General features: G+C 39.1%; 1 protein-coding gene across 1 annotated transcript in view; it reads right to left on the minus strand.

Moving 5' to 3' along the window:
* Positions 1 to 17,729, minus strand: part of wls (Wnt ligand secretion mediator) — a 107,653-nt gene that overhangs the window by 68,461 nt on the left and 21,463 nt on the right. The window contains exon 4 of the mRNA XM_048246251.1: positions 17,456 to 17,617. Within this exon, the coding sequence (XP_048102208.1) occupies positions 17,456 to 17,617 (162 nt within the window). The remainder of the gene's footprint in view (positions 1 to 17,455; positions 17,618 to 17,729) is intronic.

The following is a 17,729-nucleotide window of genomic DNA, read 5'->3' on the forward strand; positions in this document are numbered from 1 at the left end:
AGCTAATAGTTAATTTCTTCGTTTTAATATTGGGGCATCTGGGAAATGCATGGAGTTGCCTTAATTTATTTAGAGAGTGAATAAACTTGTGAAACAGTATCGCCATGTATTCCATTTATTTCAACAATGTAACTATTCTAAATACCAACTATTTAAATTGTAACTAACAGAGTACAGTTACTCATAATTTGTATTCTTTGTACGCCGGTACATGTATTCCGTTACTCGCCAACACTGCTCGGAACACGGCAAAGCGATTGCAACGGTGAGTGTACGTTCTGCGCGTGCGCGAGGCGTAATACATTTCCGTAACAGCAAGCGGCGCTAAAAGATTCAGAGCCGGAAAGATTGTGTAGTACTTATTAATTTCAATTAAATATCACTTATAGAGCGCCAAAACATTGCACATGTCTCATGGCGCTTTACAGAGCGTTAAACAATCTAATCAGAGAAGGCCCATGAGTAACAGGGGTGAGGACAGGGCTGGACTGGCCATCTTGCATACCAGGCATTTTCCCGGTGGGCCAGCATACCTTTTGGGCCGATCGAATTAAATTAGTATTTGTTATCGTTATTTTAAAACATGGGCAACAATCGAAATCGGCCCAAAGCAAGGACAGTCAGCGGCCCATTGGTACAATTTCTATACTGACATTTAGACAGGCCCAATGACAACTCTTACCACGTCCCACCCCTCCCACATTGGCTCAAAGACAAAATTCAGTGAGTGCGTCAAAATGGATAAATGAAGTGCATACAGAAGTTGTGGCAGGTAAAGACAGGATGTTAATTGTGCAGAAATGTGCTGTACCCGACATTCAGGTAGCCTATGTCAGCAACAGTTTGAACTTCAGTGAGGAGAGGTAAGCAAACGTAGACTATTACATGGCAGAGGGACAAGTGATCAGAAGGAGAATGTATAGCGCGGCAAACAGGTTCACAGTCATGGTGCTGAATTTCCCCTTGGGGATCAATAAAGTATCTATTTATGTATCTATCTGATGATGCTGACAATTGATGTGGCCACTCAATCAGTCAAACGGCACAGCATACGTTACTTTAGCATTGTTTTTATTGCTAACTTTGCTCCTTAACATGGTCACATTTCCAGCTGAACTCAACACATTAACATGACGTTTTTTTTTTTTTTTAATACATAGCTAGGACCACCATATCATTGGCTATAATACAACATAATATTGAAATTATTTGATTATTTTGAAGGGTTCCACTGAAAAATGGGTTAAAATACAATATTTCAAGTCATCTTCATGCAAAAGGTAACTGAAAGATTTACATAAAACACTGACAGACATCAATGTGAAATGAGGTCATGGAGCTCTACTGTAGGCTACAGTGTAGTAGGCTACTTTAGGTTGTTCTAGCAGAGCCTTCTCTTTGACAAGTGCTTGTATTTAGGGCTATACTTTAATTTAGAGCTTGTGTAGCCTACTTCAGCCACCTCGGACTACCAATGAGTCAGAAAGAGTGAGTTAGTACAGTCTTATTTACTTGCACTGCTGTACACTTACATACACATATGTAAGGGTACTGCCAGGATTGCATATTAGTGTGCCTGGCCGTAGAGGGCTGTTAGGGCCAAAAATGCCCGGGCTGATTTTTTGTCCCAGTCCAGCCCTGGGCGAGGAAAAACTACAATTGAAGATACATGTAGGAAGAAACCTCAAGCAGATCCACGACTCAAGGGCCTGACCTATCTGCCTAGGGTCAGTACAGAACACTAAGGTCTGTTTACATGATAAATGAAAAAAATAGTTAGGTGTAGAGAACAGGATTGTGCAAAATTTGAATTGCAATTCCTGCTTCCTGTTTGCTACATCAATTGAAATGCAAGTGAAATTCAAGAATTGAATTGGAATTTAAGAGCCAGTTTCAATTCAATTCCGGAATTTTGCAAAAGCCTGGTAGAAAAAACAAAAACATGGAGTTGAAAGCCACCTGAGGTGTTTTATATAGGAAGCGCCCCTATCGGTGGACCGTATCATTACAATAAGGATCCGGTTCAGATGTGCACATGAAACGAACATTTTAAAGCCCCCCTGTGTAATATATTCTCCCATCTAGTAGTTAGGAGTTATATAGCAACCAACCTCTTAAGCGCTGCCTTGTTTAGAACTACGGGAGCAGTCTCACATCAAAGCATAAACTTCTCTCTGAAAGCGTCGCCAAAATGCACCCTAGGGTGTTTTTGTGAATGTACACGAGTCAAACTTTCGTTTAAAAGCATAATTACATCTGAAGCGCCACTTTCAAGCTTGTCCGTGTTGTCGTTTTTGGGTCAAATGGAGTTTTGAATGGTAACTATTTTTTGATACATGATCGCGTCAAAATCGCCATTTTTAAAAGACTAAGAAGGCTCGACACAACATGAAACTTTGATTGAAGCATCATCAGTGTCTCTACACATTAACTCGAGCATTGAGAACATCGTTCGTGTACATAGTGTTCACTAAAAGAAAGGTTTTGAACAACTCACTTGGGTTTTCTGCTCGCTGCCATCATGCCAGTCAAGGAGTGAGTTGTCCAAAACCTCTCTTTTTAGTAAACTATGTGTAAACTAACAATGTTCTCAATGCTCAAGTTCATGTGTAGAGACACTGATCGAAGTATCAAGTTGTGTTAAGCCTTCTTAGTGTTTTAAAATTAGCGATTGACGCATCAAAATAGTAGGCTAGTGCCCCTACGACTCCCATTCACGAAAGTTTGACTCGGGTATTCACAAAAACACCCTAGGATGCAATTTAGCGAGAGTTACGCTTGAATAAGCAATTACAACATATTCATAACATTTTGTGTACTATTTTATTGCCATTGCTTGTGTATAATGCCAATGAAACTCTTTCGGACCGAGCTAGCTAGCTATCATTAACACAGTAAACGGAAAGTGAATGGGAACGGCTAGGTAGTAGGCTACTGCAGCTAAGGACTTTGGTTAAACTATATTGTTGCAAACTAAACTGAAATAACACGTTCAGCAACTTTGTGGTCTATTAGTCCTAGCAAAACTATGTTAGGTAAGGTTGTCAACTGTCTCTGGGTCTAGAAACTAGAGATCAACCCAAGCAGCAAAACACGTTATTTGAACCAAAACAAACGTTTTATTTAGGTTGTATTTTGGTTTCAAATAAAACAGACGTGTTTAGTATGTTCTTTCAACGTGTTTTCTGGCACCAGTACAAATAACCCTGTTAAAAACGTCCATTGAACGTTGTAACCTGGTGCCAAAAGATACGTGCAAAACCCAACGCATCTAGCACCGATTCCAACGTTAACAGAAGATGCAATTTCGGTTTCAATTTACACCAACTATTGCCAACTAAAAAACAACGTGAATTACACTTTCAAAATGGGTGAAAATCACAACGTTTTTTCACGCACATATCTGACACTTACTTTCAACATTGAATGAAGGTGCTGGTGTGGTGTTATTTTTACACCAAATACTAACGAGGGGAAAACGTGCCAGACATGTCTGATGTTAACCAGAGGCAAAACTGTGAGCACACCGGCAATTGTGCGACTGCTGGTCTGCGGAGTGAAATTATAAGCCCGGTGCACAATTGATTGCGCAACTGCGGTCCGACAGAAAAAAACGGTAATCAGGAAGAACAGAAATACTTGCTAATTCGTTGTCATTAAACATGGAGCAAACAATTAAATTATGGTGTGAGCCAGGGGCGCCTGCAGGAATTAATGCTATGGTACGCACACTCATCAACAAATCCCCCGCAAAAAATCACGCGTGAACAATATTTATCTATGTTTCCCGGTTTTAGCCCCGTGCATTGGTCAGCAAAAAAGTAGCCTACATGGCATAACATCCACATGCAATAGTAATCAACGTATACAATGACCTATTCATTTGGACAACTTATACAGCCCTATACAGGCTAAATGTACCTTGTTTTGTTCTAGCGTAACGTGACGTCTGGCTTTAAACAACTGCAGTCTAACGTTCTGACAAGTACACCAATTGCCTACCTTGTTCTTGCCCATCTGGAATAACTCCTCTAGCTTTGCATACTTTCTGTTTTCGTTGTTTAAACTTGTGATATCCATGATGAGTATTGAGTTAGTGAATTAGCTCAACATTGTGTGCTGATAACCATATATAGATAGCCGAGTAAAAGAAAATAACAAGTAGCCTAGCCTAGTTGCGTGCCTGCGTGCGTATTCTGTCTCCTGCTCAAACAAAATGTGCGCGCATTAATTTTGATAAATGTTCACGCTCAAGTTACATAATAGAAAATTGTAAATAGCCTAATGGCATGCAGCTAATGGGATACTGTGCATAGCTGGGAAGGTATGGTGGGCCAATTTGGAGTGAATACACATTACACACACACGGGAAATTTTCTTTTGTTGTTGAATAGCCTGATGGTACGCACAGTGCGTACGGACGTACACCTGCAGGCGCGCCTGGTGTGAGCGTTCGTCGAATGCATGAATGCATTTCATTAAAAAACATGTCAATTTTTTCTCCATTTGCCTACCAGAGTATGATGATTGCATGCGGGAAACATCTCAAAACAATAGTACTCATATAATTGCTGTTGTTTTTAGATCTAATGCAACCATGCTTAAGTAATTAACTATTCTAATTATAGCCTAAAGCAGTCCTCTGATGTGCATGTTTTCACAAACTTTTCGTGAACAATGTTATAACATAACTATAGCACTGTAAACATTGACTGCTTTGAACTGAAACTGCATGTATAACTATAGGATAATAAAAGTAATTGTTGTAATGATAATCATAATAATGGTTTGATGGGGGCATGTGTAGGTGGGCCCTATGACTTCAAAGTCTGCCATGACCGGGCCTCAACTTGAACTTTGAGAAAGCTAAGCTAGCCTACTACACATTCGGCACTTGAACTGGTGTTGGTGTACAATAGTTGTTGCTACATTTAGCCAAGAATGCACAGGATTTGACAGTTAGTTAATTATAGTGTATTATTTGAATACCTTTTCTGTACCACCCAGGTAACTGTAAACCTCCAAGAAAGTGTGGAGATAGCAGGAGTTTACAATTACAAAATTATATTTTTTTTATTCTTAAAGCACAAGTACACTCTGTTAAGAGAGGTTTTGCTGTATGATATTGATTTGAAGTAATTAGACGTTGACATTGAACTGTTGACTGTATAGTGCAAAGTAACACACAAGCTTTTTTCACTAGTCTTTAGTCAGTATGACATTTAAATTACATGTCATATTTACTTCAGTACTATCAATTTAAGCAATATCCTAATCTATAATAAACAATGAATATATAGGAGAATATCAAATAAACAAACAATAAAGGACTGTAACTATATCCCTTCAATATTGAAGGGATATAAAACTCGACAACCTCCTGAACGCTTCCGATACTCCCAGTGAGGAAAGCCCTTTATCTCATTTGCCCAGAATTTCTTGGAAAACTTTGACCAAGCAATTGAAAGGATAGTAAATCTATGATAGTTATCCTATTTGAGCTCCAGACTAGCTCATGAAGGGATGCTGATTCAAGACGGGAGGGTGTAACCCATATGAAACGGTTAGCCATTATCAGCATGAAAGATGTTGTAGCATAGTTTGACCTCAGGGTGGCGCACACACACCATAGTCAGCTGTTATGCCAACGTCAGTTTGTTGCTACGCTTTGACACTGAAGGAAACCCAAGCCTTACGTCCGAAAGGAAAAAAGGTACTAAATACTTTGAAATCGCTCAATTCTTTCATAAATGTAATCAAATTCAATACTAATAAGTTATTTTATATCAAAGATCAATCCAGAAGTGAAAACCGACGTGAAGCCAGTGCTCAACGTTATGCTTTTCACCACGAAGCTTAGGTAAGCAGAGCTACTTGCTAACTACATTGGTAAACTTGAAAATGACAGTTAGCTGCTAAGTAGAATCGAATGCTGTGATGTGTAGACCATGATAATAACATTTTTATAAAAACCAATCGGAGTCTGATAAGTCAAGTCAAGTCAGTTTTATTTGATAAGCAATGTTCAGTTACTTATATTCAATGTCTTAACCAGCAGTGTAGATCTCTAATATTACTATAGTTTAATACTATTTCCAAAATAGTGTTGCTACTTCTGTTAGCTGTAGGCTAGCGCTATAGACCCCTTCGCAACGACGGTGAAAACATAAACAATGTAGCGTTACCATGAAAGCCATTCATGGAATTCATCCTCTATGTTGATTCTCCGGTTTACACTCATTGTTGTTTTGTTTTGATCCACTATTTTTATGTAAAGAAGTAAAGAAACTGTTCATAGAAATAAACTTACATCATATATGTTTGTATTGTTTCAGAGAGGAACTTTCAGCAGGCCAAGCATTGGATGACCTCGAGCGGCACCACGGCAGCCCAAGCCCGACATCAAGCCCAAGCCCATTACAGTTGCTGATGCTATTTTAAATAAATAAATATAGCTATATTTATTACAATTATTCATTGGTTATGCCTTTTCCATCGAAGTTAGAATAACTGGCCGCATAAATGCTATTATAAAGCATATAGGCCTAGGCCAAAATAAAATTCAAAGCCCCTGAGCTATAGATATCAGCACGCACGTTTAATTTAAGTGTCAAACTCAACGTGCAGTACACGTAATAAAAATCTAATTTGCACGTTCATTGAACGTGTTTTTCACAACATTGTGTTTTAACACCCTTTTGCAACGTGCACAAAACGTACTGGACACTTAATATGAACTATTCTAGAACGTGTAAAAAGCGTAATCGGGAACCTACACTTTTACCAAAAATGAACGTTATTCTGAACCAATTCTGAACGTGTCTGACACCAACAGAGCACCGAAAAAAAAAGTGTACAACACGTCTGTTTGCTACCTGGGAAGTAAGCTGGTGACAGATCACGAACAAAGTTATTTCTCTTTATTTATTTTGTTGGAAAATACAATGTCAATGTCGGACTGTTAGGAAGATATGACTTGTAGAAAATGGGCTCGTAACTTACATTGCTGAATGTCGGGAAATTCTACAGATGAATCCAAGCTAATGTTTTGCTATGCATGCAGACGCCAAAGACTGACCTGTATTTCGCATATTATGTCCCTTGCTGGCCACCAGTATTTTAACATGGCGCACGTACACGGCGAGTCGACACAGCGCTATGTAAATGTAAAGAAAATATAACAAATATATATTCTGTACTATTTTATGGTCATTGCTTGTGTGTGATGCCAATGAAACTGTTTTGGACGCGGAATAAATTATTTATTTTTGCCTGTTAAACCTCCAATTTCGACCCCTTTCATTCAAAAATTCTAAAACAAAGATGTTTTTTAATACTTTAATAAAAGTAACATTTGACAAAGGAACCTTACATTTTTCGGTAGCCATAGGTGTGTAGATTTTTACTACCTTAAAAATCTGATTTTGTTTACCGTGCTCGGAGTTTGGTGCTGGACTGGTGGGTGCTCCATTTCTTCCCTATTTTCTCACTCTGCACTTCGCAAAATCAAAATTCCATTGGAGCTCCAAGCAGATTTGTACACACAACCGTATGTAACCTGCGTTGTGCTGAACCTGCGCGATTCAGCCCTGCACACACCCGGACTCGTGAGGCATCGGGGAGTGAGGTTTACTAACGTTCCACAGCTAAGCTAGCTGGCATCCGTTACACGTACAACATTGTTTACAGCTCTTTGAGTCACGGTAAAATTCATACAGGTCATTATTGTTACATACCTAATTTGGATACACTTATGGGGACGTTCCGATAGCTAGTTAACGTTAGCACAGTAAACGAAAAGTGAATGGGAACTGCTAGTAATGTTCGCTAGCTAGGTAGTAACTAAGGACTTTGGTTAAACTTGTTTGTTGTTGCAAACTAACCTGTCAAGTCAACTTTATTTATAGTCATTTAATGTGCTTTACATAGCAGTCTCTCCAGGATTTGCATGGAAATGCATGGGGTTAGTTTGTAACAGTTGTCTTCGCATATCACACCCCTTATGCGGCAAAACGTCGACATGTGAATACATTGAGCCAATCACGTGCTGTGTTGTGAATATATTGAGCCAATAATGTGGTGTGCTGTGAAGACATCGTGCCAATCATGTTTTGTGATCTCGCAGCTGTAGCAAGATTGGTATTGTGAAGTCTTGCGCACGCTCATTTCTGCCAAAATAGATGCCCGATAAGTGCCCAAAAAGCATTGCAATATGGCCGCCGAGTGGAGGGACTTGCCTAAAAGGACTTTGGTGGAACAGGTTGAAAGTTTCAAGTACCTTGGTACTTTGATTGACCACCGTCTCACCTTCACCCTGCATGTTGACACATTGGCTAGGATAGCCAGGCAAGCCATTACGATCATATTATTATTAGGGCTGGGATAAACGATTATTTTTTAAACGATTAATCTAGCGGTTATTTTTTCGATGCATCGATTAATCTAACGATTCATTTTTTCAGTCCGATTCGATTTCATTCAGATATGTAAATAAACATATATAAGGTGCTATTAGTGAATTAATGGGGAGATAATCGATAATCGAATATCTCCCCATTAATTCACTAATAGCAACTTATATATGTTTATTGCTCTTAAGATTACAAAATAAAAGACTATACAAGTGCAAAGTAATGCATTCTTAGTCAGAGGTAGCATTCAATAAAGTTCAGTAGTGTATGTCTAATTGAGTGCCTGTCATTTTAAGACGTTCATGTGGGAATCCTTAAAGGCAAACTTGGCAGGATTTTCCCCCTCTGCTGGAGAAATTGTGCATTATGCCATTTCAAACTGTGGAAAAAGGTAGATAAAAAGGTAACGATTTGTTTACAAGCTAGCAAAACGGTTAGCATAAGTTCGGCAGACAATGTGGATGTTACAAGGTAAGAAACACGATTTAAAACGAGTTTCTTGTTTCTCACTTCTCTTTCCGGGACTGTAGTCTCAATGTTACAAGGTTGGTTTTCCGCCTGGGGACACTAGGGGCAGCGGGAAAAGTCACCATTTTCACCGGAACAGGTCATTTAACCATCCAAATGATTTCTAAACGGGTTTATTACATTGAAATAGTTGCCAAGTTCCCCTTTAACACAGTTAAAAGACTGCTGATGTGTGGATGCAATTCATAACGTAGTTAGTTCAAATAACGGTTCGTACTTCTCCTTTGGACAAGCACCTTGGAGTCTTGGAAAACACTTTTCCATTTACATTGGGATTTTGCAAACATTCAGAGTCAGTAAAATGAGCCCTGCATGAGTAACGAATACAAGCAGCTGCAAGTAAGCATGCTAAACTTGACATCCAAACAGTATTCTAACATTAGCTTTGAGATACTGCTTGATTGCATACTGTAACTTAACTTAGTTTAGTCTCCTCAACGTACTATGTTGTGATAAGACCTTAGCAGAGTTTACTTTAACTTGAATGCAGCAGTTTTGAACAAATTTGTGCAGCATGGTCACGATGCTAAGCGGATTTAATAGCAATTTAGCCCACTGTGTTCTATGCAGTGCTTCTATGTGGCAACAACAATCCTTCAACAATCGTGAATATTTTGTTAAATGCACATGCAGAGGAGGAGCAGCGGGCTCGTTACGAGGGAGAGCAGGCGGGGCGAGGAAAGGCTGTGTGAGTAAAAAGTGCAGCTCAATGAAATTATCTTATCTTTAATTTAAATAGAAGGACTATAACATAACATCAATGTGTGGTGGCCGGTTTTGATTTTGTGGTGCCCTGCCACAGATTAGTCAACGTATGGAACACACTGAAGGTGTAAAATTAAAAATATTTAGCAGCACACGTTATGCTTGACGAATCGACGCTCATATTTTGCGTCGACGTATTTTTTCGCGTTGACGTCATCGATTACATCGACGCGTTGTCCCAGCCCTAATTATTATATATATATTATATTATACGGATCATTCTGTGTCAAATCCGATAAGGTTGTTGCTGCACCGTCTCAGATTTTATTCAAATCTTGTCTATATCATCAATGGGTCTTAAAACCAAGACCTGTGAAATATTTCTGTGCAAAACTGTCTTCATATATTTTTCAGACCTTGAAATTCTTACATTTTTACTGCTTGAAAAACATGTGCCATGTTTGGGCATTAAAAGGTTGTATCAACGATAGCGGGGATACGTCACTTCTGTTGATGTTCAAACAAAACAGAGTTAGTTCGCTACTCCCCCCCCCTCCCGTGCAATTTAAACTCTCCTAAACGCGCATCTTGTCGGTTATTGGTTGAAACACTTTATTTTGCTTTTGAGTGGGTTGCCAACCCTTGTTGGTAGCAATTATTTTTGTGTACACTGTACAGATCTCGGAGCCTAGGGTGCCTACAGAGACGTGTTTTTTTGACGGCCTGCTTATGGGGCAGACAGCTAGCGGATCGTTAGGAAAGATTAGATGAATGTGATAATTTATGTTTGGGCCTTTTTTGGGCCTGAAATTGCTGATACAACCTAAAATATCTTGACAAATATTATCCCTAGTCTCCTCAACTTTTCTAGGGTGGATCATAAAAAGGACTTTCAAAAGGTCCCTAGATGTCAGAAAAATGTGCATTAAGTGTGATAATGGGGTATTAAGAAATCAATTTAGTTTTTTTCATTTGGTATCTACGACGGAGTATTAGGGCCACACATGAAGGAAGAAATATTTTTGCCATGACGAGATTAAACTCGCCATGTCGACATTAAACTCGACATTGAGAATAAAGTTGAAATGTAATGTCGACTTTAATCTCAATGTATCGACTTTAAACTCAACATTTTGAGAATAAAGTTAGTTTGGAGAGAGAAGGACCGCTCGGGACGATTGAAAGGGAGGACGAATTAAACATTCCAGTTTTCTTCGACTGCAACAATGATTAGACATAGGCCTATATCATGTGAACAAAACATAAAACATTAACCTCCGTTGCTCAGCCAAATACTTTCCTGTAGGTCCTTATCACGGAGTTACAGGCGATAAATGCGATGGTCAAAAGTAGCCTAAACGTCATTAGCGTTTTTTTTTATTTATTGTAGGCCTATTATTAAAGAGTGTTTTTCATCTAAAGGTTCAACTTCATGCTTATGCACTAGACTAGGCATACTAGGCGCCTCCCAATCCTAGAATTTCACATTGCTTGTTTGTAATGGATGCAAAACAGCCTATTGCTGAATGTCTAGGGACGAATGAAGCTGTCCTCCTCCCGACCACCCCATGTACTAGTAGCCTACATGCGCACATATGCACAAACAGTGCATAAATAAAGTATACATGCACACATATTCCCTCACGGGATCAAAATAGTATATATGCTTAGGCTATACCTGTGTTTATAGCCTCCTATGTTTATTGCAGGTGAGACATGGAAAAGCAGTTTTAGAGAAATTAGTTAACCTATGGAGAGTGACGGCCTGGTTCATGAAGGGCAGTTATTTGAATGTGCGGTGGCCTTACCCACGTAAAACAGAGTGAAATAGCATTTTGTATAGAAACATATCATTGGATACATGTATTATTCTAGCTATATACTAAACGGCATAGTGCATGGTATTTCCAACCGCGAGATACAGCACTTCACGATGACGGCAATGAGTAGTTAACAGACAAGACGCAATCTATCTGAAAGTCGACACGTCGAGATTAAAGTAGATATTATATTTCAACTTTATTCTCGAAATGTCGAGTTTAATGTCGACATGCTGACTTTAAAGTCAACATGTCGAGTTTAATCTCGCCATGGCAAAAATATTTTTTTTCTTCATGTGTGGCCCTAATACTCCGTCGTAGGTATCAGTCACTATTTCAAATACATCAGTTTATTAATGTTTTCCCACAATTTGAAGTCTCAAAAACAAGACGTGTTTGTGAAGGATAAAACAAGGCGTGTTTGTATTTTTGTGTCATTTTCAGTCAACTGGTATGTGGGGTAACTAGTAGGACCATAATAATCTATGTGGAAATGGCTAAGTATATGGACATTTAGTGTGTAAAGTAGTGTTGTCACGATACCAAAATTATGACTTCGATACGATACCTGCCATAAATATCACAATGCTCGATACTGAAGCGATACTACGGCGAAATCCTAAGATATCTGGAAAAAAAGGACTCATACCTCCTCCAAGTGTACGGAGTCATTTGTGTTGAATTCGGTGCACTTTTGTAGTGTGCAGGTCAATTCTGGGTTCTAAACTTCTAAACTTCCTACATAATTATTATTTTTTATAGTCAGTAAAATAGTAGGCCTACTTTGTGTGATTAAGTCCTTTACTGTTTGTTATAGTTCATTTGTTGTGTTGTGTTTTGGCAATAAAGTAGCTTTAAAAAGCCAAACTAGGCTAGATCAAGGTCAGTGTTGAAATTACTGCATGCAAATCACTGAATGCTATGCCTAATCTTTAGGCCATTTGATGTACAGTATAGGCTACCCTAGGCCTTCCCGTGTTCATTCTTTTACAGTTGCGAAGGGAAAAATGTGAGGATAGTCTTCTTTGCGCCCAGTGTACAAGTACGACGTTCCAACCACTCAGGTCTTCGTCAGATAGGCCTACACCATTACCTGTTGCAATATATCTGTGTGCATTACATTACGTCTATTTCTTTGATAACATGATTTGCTACCACGTAACAATAAGTAACAATATTATGATGGTAATATGCTGTGGGCTTTAATTATCGCATTTCGGGTAGCCTATTGGCCTATCCTACATCTAATCAGTGGATGAGCAAAAACTTTTTGAAACTAAATGATGACAAAACAGAGGTACTTCTGGTTGGACCAAAACTAAAGCGAGATATTATTCTTAGTAATCTGGGGAACTTGGCACACCAGGTCAAACCAAAAGTAACAAGCCTCGGTGTCATCTTAGATGCAGAGTTAAGTTTTAAGCCCCATATCAGTAAAGTTACTCAGACAGCCTATTTCCACTTGAGAAACATTGCCAAAGTGCGGCCCTTTTTAACTCAACAAGATGCAGAAAAACTAATTCACGCCTTTATCACTAGCAGGTTAGACTACTGCAATGCACTTTTCACTGGTCTTCCCAAAAAACATCTAAAGAAATTGGCACTCATACAGAACTCTGCGGCTAGACTTTTAACTAAGACTAAGAAGAGAGAACACATCTCCCCTGTGTTGGCTGAACTGCACTGGCTCCCTATTTCCTATAGAATTGATTTTAAGGTTATGTTAATTACTTACAAAGCTCTGAATGGCATAGCACCTTCATATATCTCTGAGCTTTTAATATCTTATCAACCACAAAGGAAACTTAGATCATCCAATTCTAATCTTTTAATCGCATCCAAAGTGCTCCACAAACAAAGTGGAGAAGCTGCGCATCCATTATGCCCCCAAACTATGGAACACCCTGCCTCTGTACATCAAGCAGGCGAAGTTCAGTAAATATTTTAAAAAGATCTGAAAACATACCTGTACAGGAAAGCTTTTAGTTAACTCATCTTATCCTGTAGACTACATTTTCAGATTATTCTACATCTGCTACTATTGAGGGCTTAGCCAGCCAGAAGCAGATGGGCTCCCCTATTAAGTCAGGTTCTGCTCAAGGTTTCTTCCTGGAATATGGGAGTTTTTCCTTGCCACAGTTGCCATATGGCGTGCTTGTGGGGGTAAGAGGGTTAAGGCTGCCAGTCTTATGACGCCATTTTCTATATTTTTGATATGTTGCTGAGTATAACATAAACAGCAAAGAAAAGTGATTGATAATGACTGACTGTCTATTATTGTGTTACATGCTTCAAATGTAAAGCACTTTGAGCTGCATTCTGTGTATGAAAGGTGCTATACAAATAAAGCTTTATTATTATTATTATTATTATTATTATTATTATTATTATATTACATCTGGGCAATAATTATTAAACAAATTGCAGTCTACATTCCATGACAAATATTACCAGTAGTACTGACTGAACATGAAATAGATTGTTTGGTAGTGTTGGTAATGTCATTCTGGCGTGAACATTGCGCTTTCCATCACGTTAGCACCCTATGATTACAGCTCGTTATGTCTCGTCAAAATGCATTGATGAAGGAAGGTTCGCTTTATCCCAGAGAACCATACTCGTTTCACTTTCAGAGAAGAACACAGAAGAGAAAAACTTGGCACTAACCATGTAGTTGTGTTTTCTATAGCATATTCGTTAACCTGTCGTTCTTTGAACTCTTTAAAAATGTTGGGATATGTCTGCGAGGTGTTTAGCCAAGTTCCATGCGTAGCATACTGCTTTTAAATGACTTTGAAACATATTTTACAAACGGGCCTCTATGTACCTGATGGCTTGCCTTCACTATTAGGCAGCCGTGGCCCACTGGTTAGCACTCTGGACTTGTAATTGGAGGGTTGCCGGTTCGAGCCCCGACCAGTGGGCCGCGGCTGAAGTGCCCTTGAGCAAGGCACCTAACCCGTCACTGCTCCCCGAGTGCCGCCGTTGAAGCAGGCAGCTCACTGCGCCGGGATTAGTGTGTGTTCACTGTGTGCTGTTTGTGTTTCACTAATTCACCGATTGGGTTAAATGCAGAGACCAAATTTCCCTCACGGGATCAAAAAAGTATATATACTTATATACTTCTACTTATTCGCGATGTATCCAAAATAGTTCCAGATTTGGAACTATTGCCTAGATGCGTGCAAGGAGCAGTGAGAGCAGCAGTTCACACAGACACAGAACGTTATTATTTTAATAAAGCATCGATTCTAAAAACGTCGGAAATCGTATCGTTTTTTGCGTGAAGGCATCGTGATACCTTTTTAGTATCGATACACCGTGCAACACTAGTGTAAAGTACCAATATTGTCCCAAGTCCCATTCACAGAATAAATGCATGTAGTTACAGGTGTTTTGGGAACACCAAAGTAAACATTACAATAAAGATAAGATTTTAACGCCCCCCTCAGGTGAAACACAACATAGCATTTTGCTCCTTTCATAAGGCATTAACTCTTTTGGGATGAAGAAACTCTTAACATATTCTTTATACTTTGCTCAAAGAAGTTGAAGAGATGAATAGCTGAGAGGATCTGGCCATCCTGGCAGCTAGACGCTTAACAGTGCCACCACATGTACTCAGGGCCTGAAATTAACTTTTTTGGCCACCAGCCACTGTAGCAGGTGAATTTTGAAATCCACCTGCCACAGTGGTTTTTTACCAGCCAAAAATATTTGGTGCCCAAAATAAAGGTGAACGACTCAGAAAATGCATAAGAATGGTTCTTGAACTTATACACATTACAGTGCTGTTAAGTTATTAACCAACTTAATCTCATTTATGACTAGACCTACATAATTACTTTTTTTGTCCCGATTACAAATGGGCAGAGTACTGAAAATCTAAAAGTAAAATTACTCCCTTCAAAAATTAAAAAGTAAAAGTAAATATTCCCAACTGAGGAATCTACTCAAGTAAAAGTAAAAAAGTACTTTGTTAATAAATTACTCAAGTAGGCCTAACAAGTTAATTTTTTGTAGGCCTACATTTTTATATTTTGGATGGACCTTTAAAGGGATACAAAAGTATGCCTATTTGCTTTTCTCCTCCTCTGTAGGCTAATCATATAGTCAAACATTTTAAAAGCCCAATTCAAATATATTTTATTTAATATACTTCGTCATAGCCAGAATAAGCATTACGTGGCTATGGATTGAAAAGCAGTCTTCCAACACATTGCAGCTGATTCTTCTGCTTTGCATTGCTAGAATCTGGTTATAACTTCACCAAACAGACAATGTAACCTAAAAACAATGGCTATATTATGGGTAGACCTACAGTATATTTAGGCCATAATAGCCTAGGCATATCCACTTGGGCAGAGCGACAGAGCAGGCTATCGGTTTTCTCAGCCGACCGTCTCATGTCATGTCCTGCAACATTGAGGCTACATAAATGAATGCTAGGCTTTCTAACTTGTATGCTCGATTTCCAGTACATTTGCTTTGCTTGTAAATTAAGTTGTAGGCCTACTTTCCTTGTCCAATGTGATTGTTGAACGATGCTGGCCAGAAATGAATATATGTGGAAGTTTCCGTGCCATGTTATACCTCTAGTCTCGTTGGCACTCTGGCAGCCTCACCAGAAGATGCAGCAACTGGCAGGACGTCATTGCGTTAACTGAGTTGTTAGCTATATAGAACATCTACTTCTGTGTAGTAGGCTACATAGGCCAGCCATTACATTTATAATCGCGGGGAAACGTAGCAATGCATTCTGAAGCCCTGTTTCTTTTCTCCTACGCCGTTGTGTACCAGGGGAGAGGTGCTCTTTTCTCCCTCGAGATACTTTCTCCAATAATAAACTTGTTCTCGTAACGAAAGGCAGTTGAAAATGTAGCAGAGTAAAGAGTAGATTATTGGCTCAAAAATGTTGTGTTGTCTTATTGGCTACCCGCCAACGTGGCAGGTAGATTGACAGTTTCACCCGCCAATCACAAAAGTTACCCGCATTTGGCGTGTGCCAATTTCATGCCCTGCATGTACTCTTACAATGGCTTGTAGCAAAAGAAAATGCTGAAAAATGCAACAAAAAAAAAAAAAAAAAGCCCTCTGCAGCTTTTAGCACTTATATGATGCAGCACAGGTGTGGTTGGTAACAACACTGGTAAGTGGTGCAGTCAGCCTGTATACCCAAACATTGTACGAGTACCATGACAAGACAGGGGCAGCTAGAGATATGAGAGATAGCAGGGTGGGGCAAGGAAAGGCTACGTGCGTAAAAAGCACACCTCAATAAAATGATTTTCTCTCATTTAAATAGTACAACATAGAACAGTATTGTGTGGCGGCCACTGTTGATTTTATGGTGGCCCGCCACAGATTAGTCAATGTATGGGCTAACAATGGAGATGTTAGAAAAACTAGAGCTTTTTGTTCACAGAGATGCAGATCATCTCCCCTAATTAGCTCCCTAACTATTGTTCTTAAGTTTACTTATTATTATTCCATCCACCCATTTTTAGAGCTACTACTGCTACTAGAGCGTTTGAGATATCGACATGGCTCCAACTCCGGCCTGAACTGGTTTATTCTGCTTGTAAATTTCAGGTGACTGCCCCTTGTCGTTTTTTCGTTCTTCTGGTTTTCCCTTACCCCAACCCTAGGTGCATTCGAAGCCTCAAGAAATGAACCACTTCTCAACACATCTGGCTGGAAAGCTTCAAGGTTTCAAGAGGCTTCATCTCACCATCACTAGTGTCAGCAGTCATTTTCCATCAGAACAAACATATTGGTCAAGAGAAAATCAACATTAAATCAATATCTGCCAGGGGTGTGAATAATTTTGTTCCTAACTGTAGCTACATGGTAAATATAGTTATGGCAACTAACCAATGGTTAGGATATTAGCTAGCCATCTAATCAACAAAAAATATCTCTGACTCAGATAAGCCTATTGAGTTGTTTATAAAGGGGTCTTCATAATTTGAGGTCACAAGGTATACTCACCACAAGTCTGATGTCCTTTATCTCTCCAATACCAATATTCACTCTTTTACGCTCATTCACAGGCAGTCGAATGTTAAGGAGATAATACTTGTGAGCGACGTTGCCCATTTCCATAAAAGGTAAGAGATCACATTCATAGTATCGCCCCTCATTTTCAATGGTCTGAAGGGAACATAAATAAAGATGTAACTACAACTTGTATACTGAAAGTGATAATACACAAACTTACATAATTTCAGCATATTTACTGTACATTGAAAACCAAATACAATTA

The sequence above is a fragment of the Alosa alosa genome, chromosome 1, assembly GCF_017589495.1.
Source record: "Alosa alosa isolate M-15738 ecotype Scorff River chromosome 1, AALO_Geno_1.1, whole genome shotgun sequence".
Lineage (NCBI taxonomy): Eukaryota > Metazoa > Chordata > Actinopteri > Clupeiformes > Clupeidae > Alosa > Alosa alosa.